This window comes from Pteropus vampyrus, unplaced genomic scaffold (assembly GCF_000151845.1).
Source record: "Pteropus vampyrus isolate Shadow unplaced genomic scaffold, Pvam_2.0 Scaffold85, whole genome shotgun sequence".
Lineage (NCBI taxonomy): Eukaryota > Metazoa > Chordata > Mammalia > Chiroptera > Pteropodidae > Pteropus > Pteropus vampyrus.
Window position 1 is genome coordinate 6,185,653 of NW_011888866.1, and position 25,050 is coordinate 6,210,702.

At 35.6% G+C, this 25,050-nt stretch overlaps 1 protein-coding gene across 1 annotated transcript in view; it reads left to right on the plus strand.

Annotated features, from left to right (window-relative positions):
* ALDH1A2 (aldehyde dehydrogenase 1 family member A2) overlaps positions 1–25,050 on the plus strand; it is a 91,397-nt gene that overhangs the window by 48,782 nt on the left and 17,565 nt on the right. Inside the window, exons 4-6 of the mRNA XM_011363477.2 lie at positions 6,616–6,693; positions 8,657–8,785; positions 8,905–9,018. Of these exons, the coding sequence (XP_011361779.1) occupies positions 6,616–6,693; positions 8,657–8,785; positions 8,905–9,018 (321 nt within the window). The remainder of the gene's footprint in view (positions 1–6,615; positions 6,694–8,656; positions 8,786–8,904; positions 9,019–25,050) is intronic.

Sequence of the window (25,050 nt, forward strand, 5' to 3'; positions counted from 1 at the left end):
GAGGAGAGTACAGTGTGGCAGTGGATCTGAAAGTATAGCCAGATATAGAAGACCATGGGGCTCTTGGTCTGGGTAAACCATACTATGAGTTTTATTCCTTAGCAATGGTGAGTCACTGAATTATTTTAAATAGATAAATGTCATGATCAAAATTGCAATTTAGAAAGAACATTTCAACTACGTAATGAGAAATCAGTTGGAGAGAGCAAGTACCTGCTTTTTTCCCCTCCCCCTATAGTGTAGCCTCCCTCTAGAAAACTTAGGAAGAGAGGGGGAAAGTTATGGCATGACCATTGTTGAGTTATCTGCTGGACACCTTTTCTCCTGACTTGAGAGCGTCTCCCATTCCTTTCCGTTATGTCCCACTCAAGGTCCACACAGAATCATGTAGTTTCTGTTTCATTCACAAGGGTCTTAATGTTCGTTATTTCCTGCCATGGTACTCAATGGAGCCATTGTTTCTGACCATAAATTTTATGCTTTGACCCTTCTATTATGGCAACTCTTAATTATGATGATAAATAATAACCATTACTATGATTTATTGAACACTTTCTTTGTGCTCATTATATTATCTCTAATCTTATAGCAGCCCTGCATGGAAAGTATTATTATCCCCATTTTGATTATTTTAAAACTGTATCATAATCCTCTGTTCCTCTCATGTTCACAAACTTTTTAGAGTATCAAAGCTTGTTTTCAGTTAACTGAGGGAGAAATGGAGGTTAACTGATTTGCATATAGTTTTTCTCTGTAACAAGTGTTGATTTTATTGATTTTGTGGTATGTAAGCAGAGAAATATAGCCCATGCTTTAAGCTGAATTCTGACATAAAATAGCTTTATGATACATTAGCATGTAGAAAAGTTTAGAAAATTGCCTATGTCATATGTAATTATTTCTCTACTTCGATCCCCTTTTAGTTTTACTTGTTAAACAAAGAATAAGCTAAAAACGCTCAGACATTGACTCAGATCCTGAGGTTTTACCTTCAACAGTGAGGTCTAGATTAGTGCTGTCAATAGAGAATGCATACGGTGAGATCTCATCGTTCACTCATATTGTTCACTGAGACTGAGGAGCTATTTGCTTTGCCCACCTGAGAATGTAGGGCGGTTAGTGGGACCTGAATTGGTGGTGGCAGGAGGTCATGAAGTCAGCTTCGCATGTAACCTCTTTGAGAGGTTAAGATTGAAAAAGACCCCAGGGATCCCTAAGACCAATCTCCTTGTTTTTCTGACAAAGAAACTGAGGTCTAGAGAAAAATAAAGTAACTTTTTTTAAAGACCACAGTATGGAGTAGTGATAGAGCTAAGATAACTTCCTGACAGATTCAGGAACGTCTTAATCTAAAATCAGAGAAGCTACCAGCAGACTCCTGGAAAGAATAGTGTTAGCACCACTGTATACTAATGTCATCTCAATGTTTGTATAGGCATTTATGGTTTATCATTTAGCTGTAAAATGTTCAGCGAGATCTGTTCATTGTCAAAACACGTACTAATCTTCCAGGGACATAATGGAATAGTTCAGTGTAGCTGGTCTAAGTGTTTAATACTGGGGCCATCAAAAAGGTTCTCAGCTCCTCACAAGATAATTCTGTACACAGATTAGAGATTGGAAGATGGCCTTCCATTCACTGAATTGTGTTACAGATTTTTATCTATTAAAAAATCTCATTTTTTTTGTGCAAACAGGTATATCAAATAAGCTGCAGTTCTTAAAATACTCAGTAGTGTAATTGAGAGCTAGTTCTTGAGGGCCATTTTTGATAAACTTCTCCTCAATTTCCAACACATTTCAGGTTTTTTTTTATTTTCCTGACTATATCTATCGCCCATTTGTACTGTCTAGTTTATTACAGACTGTGCCAATGTCAGACATTCTTATGAGAACAAAAATTATGTCAAATTTTTTTTCAAGCAACTATAAAATCTGCTTTAAGAAGTGATGTTTACCCTGAAAGAATAATCCAAATAATTAAATTGTTCTAATTAACTAAGTACTTGCTATCTCTCCTGTGTAATACAACGAGCCCCCATCAAAGAACCTATGACAGTAATTCAGCTGTGTTTCACAAATACAGCAGAGGCTTACTTCATTACTCATTTCCAGGGACGAAGACTTTTCTTAATATAATTCTAGAAATGGCTCAGTCTACATATATTCAGTAAAGTTTGGTCTATAGTTCAGCCAAATTTATAGTATAGTAAAGTCTCTAATTCTAAGATTTTTTTATTCCTCATGAGGTGTGAACATTCAGGTGAGATCTTGTAGTATTTGGAGAGCATGGTTAAGCATAAAAGATAGGAATATGGGTTATTATTTTTTGGAGGGCAGAGAAGAGTTAATCATTATATATCAATTTGGGTAGAGAAGGGAGAAGGAGAAGTTAATACTGTCGCCCTATGAGTCTACTCTTCTAGGCGAAGAGGAGAGAGGCAACAGCTCAAGGGAAGAGGTTGTTGCTCTGCAGAGTTCCCTTTATAACTTAAGATGCTATAGTTTATGTGAGTTCTCTTTGTCCGCATATTTAATCCTCAAAGAATCATTTTTACCTTTCACAAAAAGGTTGTCATTTTCCCCATTTGCATTCCTTCTCAATATAATACTGATTCTATGGTTTGTGATATCCACCTAAATTCAACACCTTATTCACAAAAGAGTCTTTAACACGTTTCTAAGGAAAATGAACTTGAAGTCCAATGACCCAGCTCCTAGTCCAGGAGTCACAACTTCACTAATTATATCACTCTGGACTTAACCTCTCTGCCAGATTTTCTTTATTTATAAAATTCTGATAATAACATTTGACCTATATTTTTAGTGTTTTGAGTGTGAAATGAGATATGAATGTGGAAATACTTTGTAAGATTCTATAGAATTATATACATTTTGTTCTTATTTTGCTATTTTAAAAGTATTAAAAACATCGATCAGATTCTTCTACACTTCAGACTCCTTTCAGGCAAATTAGTAGAGTTATCAGAGAGGCAAAAAGTAAATAGCAATGAAGTTAGCAGCTGTAAAGCAACTGTGGACTCCCCTTCACCCACTTGGTTCCTTTGAACCTCAGTACTCAGATTGTGGTCTGTGGATCAGAAGCATCGGTGTCACATGGAAACTTACAGAAATATAGATTCTCAGGTCCTGCCCCCAGACTCACTGATTCAGAGTCTGCATTTTAACAAGATCTCCAGATACTTTGTGTGCACATTTAAATTTGAGAAGTACAGTATTATATACCACATGGCAAGATGATTCTATACAATAAAGTAGTGAACATTTTTTATTTTAATTATTAGATTTGAAAAACATTAGAAGAAAGTATTGCTAGCTCATACAACCAGTTGTTTCACAGATTTTCATTAAGGTGAGGCTGACAAGTAGCTATTTACATATTTTTAAAAGATGAGTTGACTTAACAGAATTATTAAGTAATAGAGTAAGTGATACTTGGATACAGCAAAAATTATGAAGATGGCTCTTGAGCAATTGGCCTTTGGGTAACTTTAGTCTAGAAGCTTGGTGAGATTGGAGTCAAGATTATAATAGCTGTGAAGGACCTCTGAGGTACCTTTTGCCCTAGACAAGGGTACACATGGAAAGCACAGTTCTTTGTTTGCCAGGCACCCCCGGTTAGAGTAGGGGTGACTAGATGAGAATGCAGACTGAGCTCAAGGTCTAAGGCCCTTTCTTTATGTCTTTCACTTAGTTCTCTGTTGGGAAGAGTTTAAGCACCAAAACCACCCTTTATCTCTTTGTTAACTACTTAGAGGAACCGTAGGGATGGAAGATTCTTCAGTCCCTTTCTTTGTGTCAGCTTTTAGCTAATCATACAGTCTATAAACAGTTTATCCAAAAAAGTTTTCATTCTCCACGACTCAGTGTCTCTTGGGACACAATTATGGAATTGAATTCAGTTCCTTATGAGGTCAGCTTTTTAAGATGTTGCCTACATTTTCTTCTTCTCTCTTTTATTTCTTCAGTAACTTGCAAAATTATGTAAGTAATATAACTAAATTCTTAAGGACTTAGAATGTTTGTGGAAATGCTTACTGAATCACCATGCTATGCTTGTGCAAGTGCCTTGTGGACTTTCTCTGAACCATTCCAGTTTCCTACACTTGCTGCTAAACAAACACCTGTGTTGTTCTTCAGTTCGTAGTCTCATTTTTTTTCCTCAGTTCATTTGCATTCCATCTTTATCTTACACTCTGATTTTAAGGTCTGTGATTATCTACCTGAATCTATCACCTTAGCCAAATTGTAGAGTTTAGTTAGGAGGGATTTCCCTGAAGATGAAACTCTAGCCTATTGATGGGTGTCATTGCTCCTCATAGAAGACCTTCCTTGGAAGAAGAGCCTGACATCACATTTATATCTTCTGGGGAAAAAAAAAAAAAAACCCACAATGTGAAACATTAAAAGTATTAATATAAAAAAAAAAAAAAAAACCACCTTTCTGGAGGTTTATAAATTGAATAAGGGTAGTAATTTGGACTATTGTAAAGAATGATTTCTATGAAAATCTTAAGTTGTCTGCATACAAAACTAAAATACTTAATTTGATTTTTAAAACATTATTCAGACTTCTTACAGCCATCCTGTGGACAGTTTCCACATATTGTCTGTTTTTTTTTGTTGTTGTAATGGTGATATAGTCTACAATCATTTCCTTCCTACATTTGCTGAATGCTGCCTACTTCCCAATTTCTTCCATTTAAAGAAATACACATAAAACAAAATTAGGAGACAAGCAGCAGATTAGGGAAAAACTTTGTTTATACTCATAACAAAGGCCTAATTTCCTTAATATACATAGAGTTCTTTGAGTGACTAAAATGATGAATAACCCAATAGAAAAATGGCAAAGGATATAAACCTGAGGAAAAGGAAATTGGCCAGTAAACATAAAAAGATATTCAACCCATATATCATTAAACACAAATCAAAAAGAATTGCCATTTTCCACCTGTCAGGTTGACTGAAATTAAAATGTTTGAAAAATCCCAGTGTTTAAGGGTAGGAAAAAATACCATGTTGTTGGAATTATGAATTGTGTAACTTTTCTGAAGGGTGATTTGGCAAGATTTCTCAAAATGCGAAATGCACATATGCTTAGACCATGAAATTCCACAGATATGCCAAGATATATAAAATGATAACTGTTTACAGCATTATTTATAATAGCCTAAACTGAAAGCAATCTCTGTGTCCCTCAGGAGAGTTTACAAGTAGTACCATTATTTATTGAGCCAGTGCAATAACATTCAGCAGCCAAATATGTTAGCTTTATATGAAAAAGAAAAATTGGAAAAATATTGAAGACTGTGAATAATGTGATGCCATTTGTATTTTAAAAAATGGTAGGGGGGGGGAATAAAAGGATGCTACATATACTTGTATGAAAAAAATTCTTTGAAAAGATACACCAGCAACAGATAGCTGTTAATTCTGGGAAGAAGTCCAGTAGAGACAGTGAGAGAGGGAGGGAGGGCGAGAAGGAAGGAGGGAGGAAGACCTTTAATTATTTTAAAATGTATAATTTTGAATTTAATTCAAATGATTCTGTGCAATGAATATTAGTGATTCAGATGTGTTGAGAGACAATGATAAACAATCACATCATTTCTCTTCCCCAGCCCACACACTCCTCTTGTCCCCACCTTCATCCCTATCTGTAATAGTAACACTTTTCATCAGTATCAACTGAGGGCCTTCACTTTCCCAGGGGGATAGCTTTTGAGAGAGAAAACAAACATCAGGGCTGGCAACTGAGGGAAAAACAAAGACTTTGCCCAGTACCAGAAATGAAAAGACATATGCTAAAAACCAGTCATTCTTTGGTTATTTCACTTAGCCATTTAAAAGAATTCCGATAAACGTAATGGCATTTTCCTGAAGAAGAATTGGTTTGGATTTCTGGGGTGCTTATTTCAATTTTCTTTTGCTCTTATAAGGAAAACAAAGTTCTTAAATCATCCCTATTTCCATGGCTAGTTTGAGGGCAGAGGCTTTGGTTTATTGATGGAACATTCTTTAAGTGGACTTTTTTTTGCGTTCTTGAAATAGACCTACATATCCCTACATTCACCCAGTGCCCAGGAAGTGCATTTTGATGCCTGGATTGAATAATGAATAGATTTTACTTTTACTCCTCACTTTTTCCAGTAGCCTAGCATTTCAAATTTACCCAATAGCATTATACTTCGTTTTTAAGAAATACTTTATAAAGTTATTTAAAATTTGAGATACCTCAGTTTTTAAATTGAATAACTGTTCTACATATAAGTATCTTTTTAGTATTTAATATAAAATTTCATATTCGATATTTTCCAGTTTCCAGCTCTCCCAGCCCCCTCCCTGCCCTTCCCCAGGACTGCTTCTAGTGCCATCAGCTTGTCCTGCATTTTGCCTTCGAGGTCAGCACTCTGCTTGGGTGTCTGAGAGCCATATCTGGAGATACCTTATGTCAAGTGCTAGGTCTACCAGCTTCCATACATGGTTGAGGAGGATATTTTCTCAACTTTATTTATAGTTTTTTTTTTTCCTTCACCCAAATTCTCCCTCTGCATTTTTTTTCTTGTAATCTGAATTCTGTGGTAGTGACCATGCTCATTTCCTTCAGATGGAGACTATTTTACCTTTACAAGACACGAACCCATCGGAGTGTGTGGACAGATCATCCCAGTGAGTATATCTCCTTGCGCCTTGTAATTTATTTTCACTTGAACCAGTTCTCTTAAAGATACATAAAACATGGACCTCAGCGATGTGTGTTTTCCATTACTGGGGGAAAAAAACTGAGCTCATGTTGTTGACATATCTTTAACAGCCTCCCTGCAAATGCTTATTTGAACAGGTTAATAGGGTTTCAGCTCCGTTACCAGGAGTTGAGTTCTCAAGTCATGGAATTCTCATGATTAAAATAAGCAAAGCCAACCCCAGTGTATTAATAACCTGCCCCTTGGTTATGGATGTCCATTTGGCTTATGGAAAATTAATGCTTTGTTATATTTGCTTGTTTATTTTTTAAAACTGTGACTCACCATCTTTCCAGGCATATTGTTTTATATGGTCTTTTAATCCCCATTCTTTCCCACTGTTTCTTTTCATAAGAATCGAAGATAGAAGACTCTACAGAAGACACAGCAGTACAATTAACGTCACGGTCATAATTGAAACCATGCTAGGCTGTTGTGTGTCTTGTAAAGGGAAATAGATGCAGTGCTTTGTGTTTGGATTGAAACATTAAACATTGTCTTTTTTCTCTCTCTCTCCCATACACAGCCTTGGCACCATACATCGAAACTTGCAACAATACTAGCTAATAGTTCTGGCAAGGATTTCAGGGGAGGTTCAAACTAAACTCTTACACTATAGTCAAGAAGTTTCTCTTTTCAAAACACAAGAGACTAAGTCAAGATAATCTTTGGCTTTGGGGGCAAAGCTTTTTGAGCGGTATTAATGTTTTTTTTGTTTTTTTTTGTTTTTTAATGACTTACAAACTCCTGGTTACTGTGAAATTTATTAGAGAATGAAAACGAAAAATGAGAGTTTTGGTTTAAGTTCTGTTCCTAAACTACCCAGGGAAAGAAATCCCACTTGGATCAGAGCAAGGTGAGGTCTGTCACCTTAACTGCAGGAACTCAAACCTGCTCTTCTTGCCCTTCCCAGACTTTCAGAGCTGCAGCTTTCACTGACAGGACAAGAGCTGCTTGTCAGCCAGCTCCAGCTCAATTACAGCAACCAAGATTTATATACTGTAGATGGAATTAAAACATCACTGTGGACTCCCAAGTTTATAAACAACTAAGGGGAAAAGAAATTGGGTGTTTGGTGAAGGCAAGACACTTGTATATTTTTGCAAGCTTGCCAGGGCCAGTGAGAATCTTTCAAGGATGGCAGCTGAGATGCTTCAGGCAGAAACACATTGTGGTCAGGGGCTGAAGCCAGGGGACCAGGATTTCTGTTTTCTTTCTTAATGAAATTATCAACAACACCTGATAGTGCTGGGCCTCATGCCTGAGCATATGACAATACAAGACAAACTAAAATTATTGCATACTAATAATTTATTAATTAATAATAAATAAAGATATACTTTACAATAATAAATAAAAGCATATCTTAATTTTTTTGCAATCATGTGTTTTGCGACAATACACATATGTAAAGAAGAGGTGCTACCTTGAAATGTGCATTGACTTAAATGTAATTCACAGCTGGGACTTTCTCTTCTCGTTCTTCCACACTGAAGAGTTTTCATACCAGTCTGACATTTCTGTGTAAAAATCACAAATGCAAGAAAAAGTTCTCATACACAAGAACTTACTGGAACCAAAGTTTAGTTTTAAAAACATGTAGAATAACAACAATGAAAAACCAAAACAAAACAAGGGAAAAAACAAAGATTCCCTTTACACCATGAGATTTCTTTTGGTGGGTACTTGGAATACAGTAATTTGGATTGTCAAGGTCAGTCCTATTGTATTCGTAATGAAGTAATTAAAAAAAATCCAAACATCTACACTTTGTGGTGAGACAAGATTTATGTTGAGGACTAGTCTGAGAAATCTGAGAAGTCACAGCTTGAAAACAAAGTTGTGGAGGAATATTTTTCATCTATCAACCTTGAGTTTTTTCCTTTCAGTGGAACTTCCCCCTGCTGATGTTTGCCTGGAAAATTGCTCCAGCTCTGTGCTGTGGTAATACAGTAGTTATTAAACCAGCAGAGCAGACACCGCTCAGCGCGCTCTACATGGGAGCCCTCATCAAGGAGGTAAGAGAAACCGCCTTTAGGAGTGTCCCCTACTTCCCATACCGTTGGGGCCTACTGGAGCATATCTGATTTAATGTACTTCATCACAGCCCACGTTTCCTTCAATTTTGTTTTGTTAGGCTGGCTTTCCACCAGGAGTCATCAATATTTTGCCAGGATTTGGGCCGACGGCTGGGGCAGCAATAGCTTCTCATATTGGCATAGACAAGATTGCATTCACAGGGTCTACTGAGGTAGGTATCTGGGAAACCATGGGTTGAGGATCAGTCCTGCAAATGAGTAGAAGGTTTAAAAGAAAACTGAAAATGTTACACAGAGAGGCTGGACACCAAAGGGCGGTGAGCACCCAAACCCTCAAAGGGCAGCGTCGGTCGTGTAGCTGGAAGACGGACGAATGTCAAAGTATAGGCGCACATTTGATGCCACAGATCTCTGAGCACTTTTGTGATTGCCATCTGTGTAAAACCTGACCCAGACAAACAAACAAAACCCTATTACCTTTTGAAATAAAAAGAACACATATCAGAAGCAAACACAAACAAGAAACCATTCCAGAAGAGATTGCCCCAATGGATGGGGTTCTGATGACTTTCTTGAGTCAAGAACAATAATAGCGGAAGCATTATTGTTTATAAATTAATCTCTGGTAGAGATTAAAATAGAAACACAACTCTCTCCTCTCATTATTTCACCAGATCCTGTTGGTGCAGTTGGCAATTAACAGGTCCATGAGTTATAAGGGATGATATAGAGCAGAGATCAGCAGACTTTTCCTGTAAAAGGCCAGATAGTAAATGACATAGACTTTGTAGGCAATACAGTCTCTGCTGCAGCTGCTCGTCTATGCCCTTGTAGTGCGAAGTAGCCATAGGTAATGTATAAGTTTATGGCTGCAGGCCCATAATCTTTATTTACAGATATTAAAATTTGAATTTCATGTAATTTTTACACATCACAAAATATTAATCTTCTTTTGATTTTTTTCCCCTCAACCATTTAAAAACACAAAAACTGTTCTTAGCTCTTCAGCCATACTAAATAAAATAGGCAGCAGGCCACATTTGGCCCATAGGCCATAGTTTATTGATTCCTGATAAAGAGTCAAAAGTCTGCTTAGAGAGGTTTTTAACGAATGCTACTCCAAAATGTCTTGGATTCAGGTAACAGAGATGATAAAAAAGAGAATCTGGTTTACTTTATCAAGTAGAACTTCACAGATGACATTGCTATTAAACAAAAGATGTTTGCAGATCTAGGACAGTGCTACCTAATAGAAATAGAATGAGAGCAACCTTCGACATTTAAAATTTGCTATTAGCCACATTAAATTTTTTAAAAGTTAGTTAATTTCATAATTTTATTTAATCTGACATTTCCAAAATATTTTAACTTATGACCAATATAAAAATATTACCACAGTATTTTGCATTCTTTTCTCCAAAATGAAGTCTTTGAAATTAGGTATATATTTTACATTTACAGCACATCTCAGTTCAGACTAGTGCCTGGTCAAGTGCTCTGTAGCCACGTGTGGCTAATAACTACTGTATTGAACAGCACGGGTCTAAGGACTTGATTACATCACCTGATACAGTTAATGATACTTGGTTAAACTGACTCATCTTTAAAAATTTCATTAGAGATTAATATACCTGAGTGTTAATTTATAGTTACAGATTACAGTTTTATGTTTGTCAAGAGTTAATCTTGTTTGTTTCCAAACCTTTTATTCTAGTTGTACTTGTTACAGTAATTTTGAAATTTCAATGATATCTATAAACCAAAATGTAAGTGTAAAATAATTTATTGTTCTTACTTAAACTAAGTCTAATTCTTTGAAAGGATTTGCTAAGGACTAGATGCTAAGGGAAACTGGAATCATCTAGGAGTGGGCAAGACAATTGTAAAAGATTGGAGGGAAAATATAAATCTAGCTAGAGTGCGCGCTTGGATTGTTTTGCAAATGTTTTAAAGTCCTCACTCCACTTTGAAGAAACGGAAACCAGAAAGCTTAAAAAATATTTTAAGGATATGTTTTAATCAGAAAGGATAGGTGGACCCATAATTAAAGAAAAGTCCTTGGTCCTATATCCAAAGACTGGAGCATGAATGTACATAATTTTTAAACTAAAATAAAGTACTTAAAGTATCTTTCCCTGCTTTAACCTTTTTATCGTTAATCAACCAGTGGTCCATTGGACTTTTAATTGGCGTTGTTACCTGTCAATATTAGATTGAGAGTAAGTGCTTTCTCTACATGATTGACTCTTCATTTAGGAACATGGTCTAAATCTCTCATTTGTCCTGTAATGTTCATCACTGATGTCATCATATAGCTATTAGGATTTCTAAGCATTTAACTTTTTCTTCCAAAGATATTTTGGTCTAAAAACTGAGTGCTCTTTTTAAAAATTCACAGTGTCACATATTGGAAACTTAATTCAATGGATGACCTAATCTTTCAGGCCAGACAAGAAGTGGCATAGTGAATCAGTAAGATGATTATGCTCATTTCCAGGCTGCTTGGGTTCAAATCTTTGTTTTGCCATTTAAGACTTTCTTTTTAACTTCTAAAAAGACTTTATTGAAGTATAATTTACATACAATAAAATGCACTTATTTAAGTATCAAATGTATACACTCATGTAAACATCATCCAAATCAAGATACAGAATTTTTCCGTACTTTAAAAAGGTTTCTCATGTCTCTTTGTGACTAAAACCGCATTTCCAGACAAACATTGATACTTTTAATTAATTTTGCCGATTCTAGAATTCATATAAATGAAATAATACCGTATGTATTCTTGTGCGTCCATTTTTTGGGTTGGTGTTCAATATTTAATTAATTATTGATATGGTTGCATTTAAATCACCCATCTTGGTTTTTGTTTTCTACTTGTCCCATCTGGTGTTTTTTTCCTTTTCCCCTCTTTTTCTGCCTTCTTTTGGAGGAATCAAGAACTCCATTTTATCTTTTATTTTGGATTATTAGCTATACCTCTTTTTAAAGTGGTTGCTTTAGTAATTATAACCCGCATCTTAATCACAGTCTACTATTACATATGTTGTGTCCTTTATATATAATATAACAACAGAATTCTTCCATTTCTCATCTTATTCTTAATGCTATTGTTTTCCTATGATATACTACTACATATGTTATGTACCCCACAGTACATTTCTACTCTTTTTGTTCAACCAGCTTTTTGAAAATTTTTAAAAATGAAAAAAAATTGTTTGACATTTACTCACATACTTGACATCTCTGGCCTTCCTTTTTTTTTTTTCTTTTCCTTATATCATTTTCCTTCTGCGTAAAGATCTTTAGCATTTTTTATAGTGCAGGTCTGTTAGTGATGAATTCTCTCAGCTTTTGTTTATCTGAAAATGTCTTTATCTAATTTTCATTTTTTATTACTGTCTTTTTTCTGAATATAAAATTCTGATTAGACATTTTTAATTTTATTTTACTTTCAACATTAAATATGTCATTGGTTTTTTATCTACTTGTACTGTTTCTAATGAGAAGTTAGCAGTCATTCTTACTTTGTTTTACTATACATAATGTTTTTTCTCTGGTTGCTTTTAAGATACTCTTTTTACTGGTTTTCAACAATTTGATTATGATGTGTTTCTGTGGTTTTTTGGTTTTGCCCCAATCGAGGTTCATTGAAAATTCAAAGATCTATGAGTTTATAGCTTTCATCAGATTTGGAAAACTTCGACCATTATTTTCTTCAAATACATGCATGTGTGTGTATATGTATTTGCTTTTTTCATGTCTGTTACTTTTTGAAAGGATGCTGAACATTGTGACCATTACTGAACATTTGGATTTTGTTATTCTTTAAAGTAGTGTACTTTTTTTTTCTGACAGGTGGTTAAGTCACTTACAGTACATCTTGACCTTTTTGACATTTAATTTTAAGCTTTATTAGGACTAGTTTATCATCTACTGAGATACTAAAATTTACTCAGATTACTAAGTTGAGATCCTTCTGGAGTTTCTACTGAGTGCACCCAGTGTTCAACAAGGTCTTTTCCGCTCTGATTGGTCAGAACCCAAGTGTCTGTCTGCCAGCCTGTACAAGCTCTGGGAATTATTCAGCATACAGATTACCTGGTCTTTGTTCTTAACCTAGTCTCATAGAGCCTCACCCCGTTTATTCCCAGCTTAGCAGTCAGCCAAAGACTCATGGGGGCTTCCTTGGAATTTTCTGGACCTCGTTCTCTTCCTCTGGTACTCAGCCCATCACATTTTAGCCCCCTCAGCCTCTGAAAACTCTGATCTGTTTCATCAATTCAGTAACACTGCCATGTTCTACTTTGGTCTCCCCATCCCATGCTGCAGTCTACAGTCTTTTGGCAGAAAGGTCTTCTCTTGTCTGTTTCTCTTATATCTAGAATCACAGTCCCATACTGTCTGATATACAGTTTGAAGAAAGAAATTTCATGTACTTGTCTAGTTGTTTACAGTGTCGGGGGAAGACCAATGCCAGTTACTCCATTATGACCAGAAGCAGAAACCCCTATTGTATCATTTTATTAATTTTGATATTTTTCTTTGATTTCTTTCTCTAGGTTTCAGGCAGATTACTTATCCTCATAGTGTATCATTGCCTCATACTCGATATATTATAGTCAATGAGGTTACAAGTTTACTTACTTCAGTAGATATAATTAAAGCCTTAATACAAATCTAAAGACATTTGGATTCAGAAAGAAAAGTCTCTGGTTTACTTAGTATAGAATATTTAAAAAGGACTTTAGTACAATAAATAACATTTTAAATCTCTTTGGGTGAGCTGATTTGCTTCTCAGTTTCAGTGTTGATTTTTTTAGCTTTAGTTTCAGAAGATGACAATTTCTGGTCATATATATAGATTTGGCAATGGGGAGGATAGCATTCTTTTTAAAGTCTATCTCATAGGCTTCTCTTTACTACCTCAAGTAGTATCTGATGTGTAGTCAACAAGCATTATAAATATTTGTTAGCAACACCAAGGAAGAAAGACTTTGAGAAATAAATGCTTAATCTCAGAGCTAGAAGGTGATATGTCAAATGGAGCACTGTTCTTCTTTAAAAAGCCACCAAAAGCTTAGAGTTTGATCTTCTTTACTATGTATTTATACTATTATGGACTAGTCACTTAATTCTGTACAAAACTGGCTTAATAATTGTAAGCACACATATTTCTCAGGGTTGTGAGAATTAAATGTATTATAAATTGTAAGCAATAAGCAAATGTTAGTTTGCAATATGACATCAGCATCCCAGGAAGGGAGAGGTTTCTGGGAGTTGGATGGTCTGTCAAGACTTGAAGAGAAAGTGGGATTTGATATAGGTCTTATAGGATATGGATAAGTGGGGAGCAGTATTAGTAAACAACTAGAGTCTGCAGAGTATAGAGTCTCAGTGGAGTAGAATGGGGCTCGGGAAGGGATTGGGGAGAAAAGTTGAGAGGCAGATGAACTTGAAAATAAGATTATGCAAATCAAACCTTTGGGAAATTAGTTAAAAAAGTTGAGGCCAAAGTATAGAAGACCTTCCAGACAAAGACATCACATGAGAACTATACACCAATGTCTTTCATAAATTATAAACACAAAAACACTAGCAAGCAGAATCTAGTGACGTATAAAAAGGATTATACATCCTGACCAAGTGAGATTTATCCCTGGAATGCAATATTAGTTTAACGTCCAGAAATCAATGTAATAATACTTCATATTGATAAAATAAAGGACAAAACCACACAATCATTTCCACGCACACACACAAAAAGCATTTGACAAAATCTTAATGCCACATAGAGACTTGTATAAAGATGTTATTTGTAATTGCCAAAAAGTAGAAATAATCCATATGTCCATGTCCATCAAATGACAGTTGACAAACAGATTGTGGTATATCTACATCCATACAGATGGGATCTTATTCAGCCATAAAAATGGAATGAAGTACTATGCTATAACATAGATGAACCTTAAAAACATTATGCTAAATGAAAGAAACCAGTTATAAAAGGCCACATATTGTATGCTCCTATTTATATGAAATGTCCAGAATCAGTAGATTAGTGGTTGCCCAGGGCTGGAAAAAGGGGAAAGAGGGGAATGACTGCTGATGGATATGGTGTTTATTTTTGGAGTGATGAAATGTTCTGGAGGTAGATAGCAGTAATCTTGTGATGGTTGTACAACGCTGAATATACTAAAAACCATTGAATTGTATACTTCAAAAGATGGCTTTTCTGGTATATGAGTTACATCTCAATAAAGCTGGTTAAATAGATAATTTTTAAAATGCATTTGAGGCTTTAAATTGTGATTATTAATAGCCAGCATCGATTGAGCGCTTACTGTGTGCCAGGTACCTGTTAAGTGCTTTGCATATATCATCTCACTACATCTACATAGGTGTGCAGCATGTGTCTGGGAGAAGTTAAATAACCTGTCCATGGTCACATGCTAGTAAGTTGTAGGTCTGAGAATCATCCAGAGCCTGTACTCCAAATCATAGTGCTATACTGCCTCTCTGGCTAAGGGACTGTTCACCATTCCATAGGTGGAGGGAGCCATTAAAAATCAGGAATGGCATATCAAAGGGGGTACTTAGGAAGCATATTCTCTCAGTGGAACATATTTTGTTCAAAGCATGGTCAAAAGTAATTCCGAGAGGTCGTAGACACTGTTCTAACTCAAATATTATCCCTTTTCTTCTAAAATTTACTTTAAAATTGTAATGGTTAGCCTTTTTATATCTCATTTGATACATTATGCTTCCATCTGACAGTCTCTGATATAGGACCTAGAAATTATAAACCCAGTCTATCTCAAGTCCATTCCACAAACGTTTATTGAGCACCTATTAAATGTCAAGTACTATGCTGGACCTTAGATAACTTGTGCAATTCAGTTTAAGACAGGTGATAATCTGTGAATATGAAGCTACTGTAGTGTGGTGTGTATGGGAGCGTGGAGGAAGAGAAGGATAATTCTGCACCATTTTACTTAAAAATTTCCTGATTTTGAAGATGGTTTCTAAAATCAAGGCTAGAACTAAAATTCTCTTGTTCAACATGGTTTTCAAATGTATCTGTGCATTAAGGAGCAATAGTGTTAGTTGAAGATATTTAAATTTAAATGAAAAGCTACTTCATGCAAACATAACAATATTTTAAAAAAAGATAATTCTACATCTTAATTTCACAGTTATTAATATTCACAGCTGGGAAAATGCAGGTCAATCTTTCTTTTCCTTTTGGAGAAAATGAAATTGTAGAGATGTGGGAACCAGAGTACGAAAAGAATTTGAAGGAACCTCAGCTGGGGGACCCTCGGAAGTAGTTTGTTGCTTGATATTGGCAGATAATCAACAAATTCTGGTACCATTCTATTCTCAGAATAATTTCCCAGGCCTAATATTGAATGATATTTGAAGGACCAGCACTTTCAAAAACCTCAATTGGAATGTAAAATGAAAGATTAGATTCCACTGTTGCCTCTCAATAGTAAATGCAGTGTTCATTTTTTGACATTTCGGGCATCTCTTTTCTTTCTTTCTTTCTTTCTTTCTTTCTTTCTTTCTTTCTTTCTTTCTTTCTTTCTTTCTGTCTGTCTGTCTGTCTTTCTGTCTGTCTGTCTGTTTCTTTTCTTTCTTGCAGCTCTACTTTTAATAGGCATTTAAACTCCAGAGCTATAGATTTGTTACTAATTCAGTGTGTATCCTTAAAAGTCTCTCTTGGAAGTGAAAAGCCTTATAGAGATGGAAAAAAGCCCCAGCCCTAAGAACCTAAATCATGACAGATGGGACATGTTGAGGAGTTAGTGTGTCTGATTTCCTAACGCCCTGGACACTTGGTAGATTGAGCCAATGCTGGACACCAGATGTTCGGTGATTGCTAAACACATAATCCCAGTGTTCTAATGAAAGTATTTAATTCTTAAGGGACACAAAATGTGCAGAAATTAGGTAAAATATTAGATTTTCCCCTATACCTATTTCCCATAAATCATCTTTATAATCCTCAGATTATATACTCTCTCATACATTTCGGCCAAGTTAATTTCCATGTACAAAACTACCCAGTGGTTTATCATAAGCAAAGGTAAAAATTGAGCTGAACAGTTAATAATCAACCTAATGATCAACAAAGACCTCCTCATAGACTTTTACATAAATTTAGGAAGAACTTTGTGTAGTTCAGCTTGAGTTGACTTCTTTCAGTCATTTATTTAGAATCCCTTAAAGGAAAATAAAGTACTCCTCATTGCTTTGCTGCAATGAAAGCTTGAAAGAGTACAATACTGTGCCTCTCTAAAAAAAAACTGGTGTAAATCATCATTTTTTCAATAAGAAATTTCAAAAACAGTCTTTAAATCATACTAAAAGTAATCAAGATTAGATATATTAGATCCATATCAGAAAACTAGACATAATTTCAATCTCTATAATGATTGTGTAGAGTTGTTCACCGTACATGTTATCATTTAATTTTCCAGACTCAGATTTCCTGTCTGTACCTAATTCATGGATTGTGAGGATGAACTAAACTAGTACATCTAAAGTATTTAGCACAAGGCCTGGTTCTTAATAAAGTGTCACTGAATACTAGCTGTCATTGTTTTCTGTTTATTTTTAAATGAAATTAATAGAGCAATTTATGCTTGGGAAAGTGTGGTGTAATAGAAAGGGGTTAGATTCAGCTGACCTTGGATCAAGTCCCATCTCTCTTACTGTGTGGCAAATCATTTAGTTTTTCTGATTTCTCATTTCTTCATCAATTAAGAGGGGCTCTGAATAACTTCATACAGATTTATTTGTGGATTAATTGAGGGAACGTATTTGAAAGTTCCAGTCCTGTTGCTTGGCACATTCTAAGAACTCAGTAACTATTAGTTGAATCTGAAACTTCCATTTGTAATGACTATGTCTATCAAACGGATTCTTGCTCGCCTCTGGCAGTTTTACTTCCCTTTTGTTTGTTTTATGACTTTTATAAATATTTTACAAATATTTTTGTCTTCTAATAAATGTTTGGGTTTTTATTTTTGTTTTTGCCTTTGCTGCTCTATTTCACTTTTTGGAAGATTGCCTGGGTGCTTGCTTGGATAAACTGATTTTGAATTTTTTTTTTTTTTTTTAAAGTAGAGTAGTGTACTCAATTTAGAGAGTAGCGTTGGAAGAGGACACTTGGTACCTATTAAGGAACTTGCTTATGATTCTGCTATGGCCTAGATTGGGGGGTCTACTCCTTCAACCTAAGTTTGCCAGAAATGAATTCTGGTGTAGGGAGAAATTTCTTTGCAGCAAAGTGTAATGTAGTTAGCATTGTTTTTCTGTAGTTGTTCAAGAACCACCTCACCTACAGTGATGGGGGGTGGAGGACCAGCAGAGCGGAGAGGGGCTCGTTTAAATGCAGATTCCTGGGCACCATCCAAGATCTTCTTGGGACATTTGGAAATGGGGACCAGGGATTCTCATTTTAATAGGCTTTTCTACTGATTCTTGTGTTCGTTAACATTCACGAATCACTAGTTTACACACAAGAGAAGTTGGATAATACTCCAGAACATGTTCCCAGGCCCACTTAAGAAAAAAAAAACAACTAAGCTCTGAGTTTGTTAATCTGTGCTGAAATAAAATATTTGTGTAAACTGACAGGCACCAGTCACATTGTCTGCTATGTCTTTAGGTTCATTCTAGCAATTATCTCTCTCCTGAGCACCCGAAGGAAAAAAGATTAATTTGAAATCAATTTAATAAAGCATTCCCTACGCCCATGAATTACTCAACAAAGAAACAACAAAAATGCCAGTATATTATAAGATGTTTACAGATATTTCCAAAAGTTTATACATACTATGAAACTTACAATATTGGTCATCTGGGAAAAAAACTGACTGAACGCAGGGGAACTGGTTGCCGTGTAAGCAGAGTTCTGCTTCGATTATATTTCTCAGATAGCAGCTGTAACTCCATAGTGCAACTGTAAAGTGCCAAGACTTATTTCCATAAGCAACACCTCATGAGCAAGCAGCACAGCCACTGCTCTGCCACTCTTCAGTCTGTGTGTAGTTAATGACATTTCCCCCTAGTTCCTCCTCCTTGTGCACAGGAGCAACCCTAGCGCCCAGAGGGCACTAATGGGCTTGCTAGCTGCAAAGGAGGTGACTTTGATCATCTTAGAACTAAGATTCCTTTTTCATCCTATAAGCATTTTGATTCCCTGTGGAGTGCCAGGCACTGGTAAAGATGTCCTTAAATCACTCCTTATTTTACAAACAAAGCAACTCGGTTCCCGCAGTGTACAGCATCAAGCTGATTCTTGGTAAATAGAACTGATTTCTTCATGAACTTATTCCTCTCTCTCTTCTCTGTTGTTTGTGTGCTCCAGGCCTGTTTCCCAGAGGATCTCATAGGTTTAGCACAGCCCTAATGCCATCGCGCCACACCGTTATGCCCCCAGGCCCGTTATGTTCCTGAGTTGTTCAAGGGAAACCAGAGACTCAGCTGACGAATTCATAGAAAAATTTACCAGTCAGGCTTAGCTGTTCGGATTTTCTCCCTATGTGGAATTTTTGTTGATTTAGCCTTTATCTGCATAAAAGCACTGTTCCTAAAAGAAGGTCCAAGGTTCATTTCAATCATAACTTTGTTTCTGAACGTGGACATTAACTACCATTTCCCTGTCTGACTCTCTTCCTTCCCTATGAGACCGTCAGTATAGAAGCTTTTCTCACCCATAGTAACCTAATTGGCCCATTTGATTTTTTATTTACCTGTATGAAAATAATCAAATGAGTCAACACTAACATTTCATTTAAAACATTTCCCTGATATACCTCATTAAAAATTATTAGCCCCTCTTTTTCGCTCCAAACTTATGTCTAACTGCAGAATGGACATCTCTACTTCAATGTCCAGACTCCTTAAGGTTGCAGACAAATTGATTCGTGACCCGGCCCATGCACCTTCCCCTGCTCTCTAGAGTTACTTCACTGTTTGAACCCCCACCCCACAAGTGTAACATGCCTTTCACAGTTCTGTGCCTTCGCACATGCCATTTCTTCTGTGGAAATGATTTTCCTTCCCTTACCAACCCAGTGAGTCCTTAGCTCAGTAATTATATTCTACCTTCTGTGCAGATAAATGAGAATTGGTTGATTTCTATAGTGAGTACAATGCTTTATTCTTATTTAGATTTATAATCTCAAATGTTGCTTCCTTTTAGTTTCAATCATTCATAATTTCTTTTGTCGGCCTCTGATCTGTTCTTTATTTTCATCTCCTCTTGCTTTTTTTGTTTCTTTTTTTCTTCTTCGCTTGTTCTCTTTCCCTTTCAGGCTCTAATTATTTTAAAGTTTAATTAATTCCTAATGCATTTGACTTTTACTAAAATCATTAAACCATATTTTAAATAGTCAGGTAGATTCAATATAAATATCCTCACCAAGTCCACAAAGGATGACAGAGAGATGTATGCCATAATTGCTCTAATAAAGTAACATTTTTATTGCTTAATTTATCTTTATTAACAGCTTTATTGAGGTATAATTGACGTACAATAAATTCACATATATAAAGTGAACAATTTGATAAGTCTTGACTTACATATCCACCTGTGAAACCATCAGCACAGTTTAGATAGTAAATACCTCCGTCATCCTCAAAAATTTCCTACTCCTCATTTGTAACCTCTCTTCCACCTTTTCCTCTACCTTTCCCCCACATTCCCAGGCACTGATCTGCTTTTTGCTACTATAGATGGTTTGCATTTTCTAGAATTTTATGTAAATTAAAACATGTAGTATATACTCTTTGGTCTGGCTATTTTTACTCAACATAATTTGCTTTTCTTTGTTTCTTTTTTTCTTCTTCATTTGTTCTCTTTCTCTTTGAAGCTCTGATTATTTTTCGATTTAATTAATTTATTTAGTTATTTTATTTATATATCAATTTTGTTACGTATATAAATAATTCATTTATTCATTTCTTTTTATTGCTGAGAAGCTTTCCATTTTATGGATATATCACAATTTGTCTATCTTTTTACCCGTTGATGGATATTTTGAGCATTTGGGTTGTTTCCAATTTGGGATATACTATAAATAAAAGCTCCTATGAACATTCTATGTGCAAGTCGTGTGTGTGTGTGTGTGTGTGTGTGTGTGTGTGCGTGTGTGTATTTCTTTTCTTCTTGGGTAAATACCTAGGAATGGAATGGGATCATATTAGGTTAAGAAACTGCTTAATTGTTTTCCATAGTGGATGTGCCAGCTTACATACCTACCAGCAGTGTATAAGACTTCTCACTCCCTCACACCCTTGCCAGCATTTGGTACAGTCAGTCTTTTTAATTTTAGCCATTCTAATAGGTGTATGGTGTTATCTCACTGTAGCTTTATATACCACAGGAAATTCTTTATCTGCACAGAAAGAACAGTAAAAACTAAGTACCTAATCTTCAAAGATGCAGGTATTCAATGGGGGAACAGAGAGAGAGAAAGAGAGAAAAGAGAGAATTTGGCAAAGAGAATGAGGTGGCAGGTGCCCTTGTGAAGTGTTTTGCTATTAAGAAAAGTCGCAACAGTGAGGTAGCTTATAGCAGTGTACATAGAGCAAGTTTCAGCTAAATTTTTCTGACAGAGTCTACATTTGATATTTCTCTCTCTAGAGAGGTTTACACTCACTTGGAGAGGAGCCAATCCCGTGGCCTCTAGAGTATCTCTTAGTTTTTTCTCTGGAACATTGACAGACCCGAGGAAGAAGCAATTGTCTAAAATATATAGAGGACCCAAGGAAGAAGCAATTGTCTAAAATATGAAAGCCAACTTATAGTTATCCATATTAACAGTGGCAAGTAGAGAATTTTCACAGGCAAATAAAATGATCACATAATCCCCAAACCCTTTTTCAGTTTATAGTGTCTTATTTCTTTATCCATCTAACCTTTAAAAATTTTATAGGCTACTTGGGAAATTGTATAGATTCTCTCAGAGGGAACATGTCACTTAAATATAGATTTGAAGATGGATCTTGTTATGATTACTCTAGGGAGAAGGAGCCTATTGGTACATCACAAAGTGTCCGGAACAATCAGCAACAAGAAGTTTATTTGAGGTGGCTGCTTTCCATTTACTTTAGCAAAAGACCTTTAAAAAGGAAACAAAGTTACTCTTATTAAAGATATTTATGCAGCTAAATACATAGGCAATACATGTAAATATTTAATGAGTGAATACGAAGGGGTTCTAATAAACACAGAGTCAATAAACAACTGCAATAAAGTACAGGAAAACATTTTGCATTTTGCTTTGTATGGTGTTTTCTTTATTCGGTTAGATTAACAAACCATGATTTCATCATTAGTCAACAAGATAGTAGAGAGACCATCAAAGCAATCTACAGGAGAGTCCAGATTGATTTGTGCCAAATATTTGTAGCTAGCAGCTGTATTATCACTGATTCTAATTTACACAGCCGGGGTTCTCTTTTCATTTCCTAAGTGTGATGAATGCCATGTTGCATGATGTGGACACCCTTTCTGCTGCTTCAGTAATGAATCAGGTCAGCTCTCTTCTCTGTGCAGCCTCAATCTTTCTAGGTAGAAGAAGCAGCCTGTTACAGTTTTAGCTGTTTTTTTTAAAAATGGCTAATGGGCCTCTTTTTAAGGTTATATGAGCCCACCAGGAAACATCCAGCATTTAAACCAAATAGACCAGTTTTGGTGTGTTAAAACCTATGGAGGGACAGGTTTTAAATTATTAGCTTTCTTCTTTTTTCTAATTTAAGATTGAAATCTAAAGAGTGCTGAAGAAGAATGAGAAAAAGTAGGCTGTAGTCTCTGCCTGCTGGCTGAGATTCCTTGATTGCAACAGATTTCTCTCCTCAGAGCTCAGGCTGAGTATGGATAGTCCTAGGATGCCCACCCTGTAGTTCACCTAGTTAGTGAGACTAACATGTAGTACTATTAACTTGACTATGCCAGGCTTTTTCCTATCAAAGCAGACCAAAAAATCAAAATCTTGATTTTTAAAAATTTATTCAAAATAGAAAAGGACAGTCTTATGTAACAAAAGGATGGCTAAGTGTACAGGGCAGTTGATTTAGAATGTCCCTCAGTTGTGGATAGTGTGTTTAGCTATCAGAATTTTACTCATAGCAGAGGGGACCTACTCCCCAGGAGAATATCTGGAGAAGAGAAGCAAGAACCACAGAGGGAAGCTATCGTGGAGCAAAGAGAACTCCAGGTCTGTTGTGGGCATCCAAGTCCATTCCTGGTCTGCCACTCACTGGGTGCCTATCAGCAGGTTATTTCTTAATCTCTCTGATTCGTAGTTTGTTTGTTTGTTTGTTTGTTTCAACTCTAAAATGGGGTAATGATTCTTGCCTCACAGGATAGTCATAAGATTAAATAAAGTAATATTTGTGAGAACAAGCAGCACAGGATAGGTGCTCAATAAACGATAATATTAAACAATTAGAAAATAGAACCAACAGTGTAGGTTAGAGACAGTATGAAAGAAATGCCCTTAAAGATTCTTTAATCTCATGGTTCTTAACCCTAATAGCAGTACATTAAAAGATTCTTGGGAATTTTTAAGTGTTTTAATCATAAATGGATGCTGTATCTTGTCAAATGCTTTTTCTGTATCTATTGATAGGATCATACGGTTTTTATCCTTTATTTTGTTTATGTAGTATATCACATTAATCATTTACATTATGTTAAACTATCCTTGTGCCCCTGGAATGAAGCCCACCCGATCATGATGTATATCTTTTTTATGTATTGTATTTTATTTGCTAACATTTTGTTTAGAATTCTTGTATCTGTATTTATCAGAGATATTGGTCTGTAGTTTTCTTTTTTGTGTTATCTTTACCAGATTTTGGTATCAGGGTAATGTTGGCCTCATAAAATGAGTTAGGAAGTATTGCTTCTTCTTCAATTTTTTGGAAAAATTTGAGAACAGGTATGAAATCATCTTTGAATGTTTGGTAGTGAAGCCAAACATTCACTAGTGAAGCCATCTGGTTCTGGACTTTTACTTTTTGATGATTATTTTAATTTCCATACTGTTGATAGGTCTACTGAGATTTTCCAATTCTTCATGATTCAGTCTAGGAAGGTTGTATATTTCTATGAACTTATCCATTTCTTCTAGGTGATTGAATTTGGTGACATATAATTTTTCATAGTATTCTTGTAAGGTGCTTTGTATTTCAGTGCTATCTGTTGTAACTTCTCTTTCATTTTTAATTTTGTTTATGTGTGTCCTTTCTCTTTTTTCCTTAGTGAGTCTAGCCAGGGGTTTGTCAATTTTATTAATCTTTTCAAAGAACCAGCTTTTAGTTGCATTATTTTTTTCTATTCTCTTTTCGTTCTCAATTTCATTTAATTCTGCTCTAATTTTTATTATTTCCTTCCTTCTGCTGGATTTGGGCTTCATTTGTTGTTCTTTTTTTCTAGTTGTTTTTTTTTTTAATATGTTTATTTGGGATTTTTCTTGTTTCTTGAGATAGGCCTGTAATGATACGAACTTTCCTCTTATTACCGCTTTTGCTATATCCCGAAAGTTTTGATGTTTCGTTTTCATTCTCATTCGTTTCTATGTATCTCTTGATCTCTCCTTTTATTTTATTTATTTTTCCTGCTTTATTTTTGCAGTTGCTCTCTAGTTTTACAGCATTATGGTTGGAGAACTTGTAAAAAATACCCATGCCTGTGCACCCCACTCCAAATGAAGATCAGAATTTCTGGAGGTAGAGTCCAGACATAGAAAGAGCTTTTAAGTGCTTGAGAACTCCCATGTGCAGTCACTGTTAGAACCATGAAGCCATGCCTTTCATTAAAGATGCAGACATTTAAGCCAAAGATAAGTAAGAAGAAGAAAACTCAAGATCATTCTGCTAGTTATGGCAAAGCTAAGCCTTGGACATAGGTGCCCTGTGTTCTAATCTTTCACTTCTGTTTTGTGAAAGACTTCATGTTCTCTGATTTCCAGAAACCTCAAGAGCAGCTGTTATGTTCTAACCCACTGACTCATCAAATGTTGAAAATCATTTGTGTGTGTGTGTGTGTGTGTGTGTGTGTGTGTGTGTGTGTACCATAGAGTCCTTCCGCTCACAAATTCAGTCTAGTGAGGAAGACAGCTATTAAACAAAAACAGTATAAGAGTTATGTGGGATCAGCCAGTGGAATGGGAACAGCCTGTGGGGAGGGTGGGTCAGAGAGTTAGCTTCTCAGAGGAGGT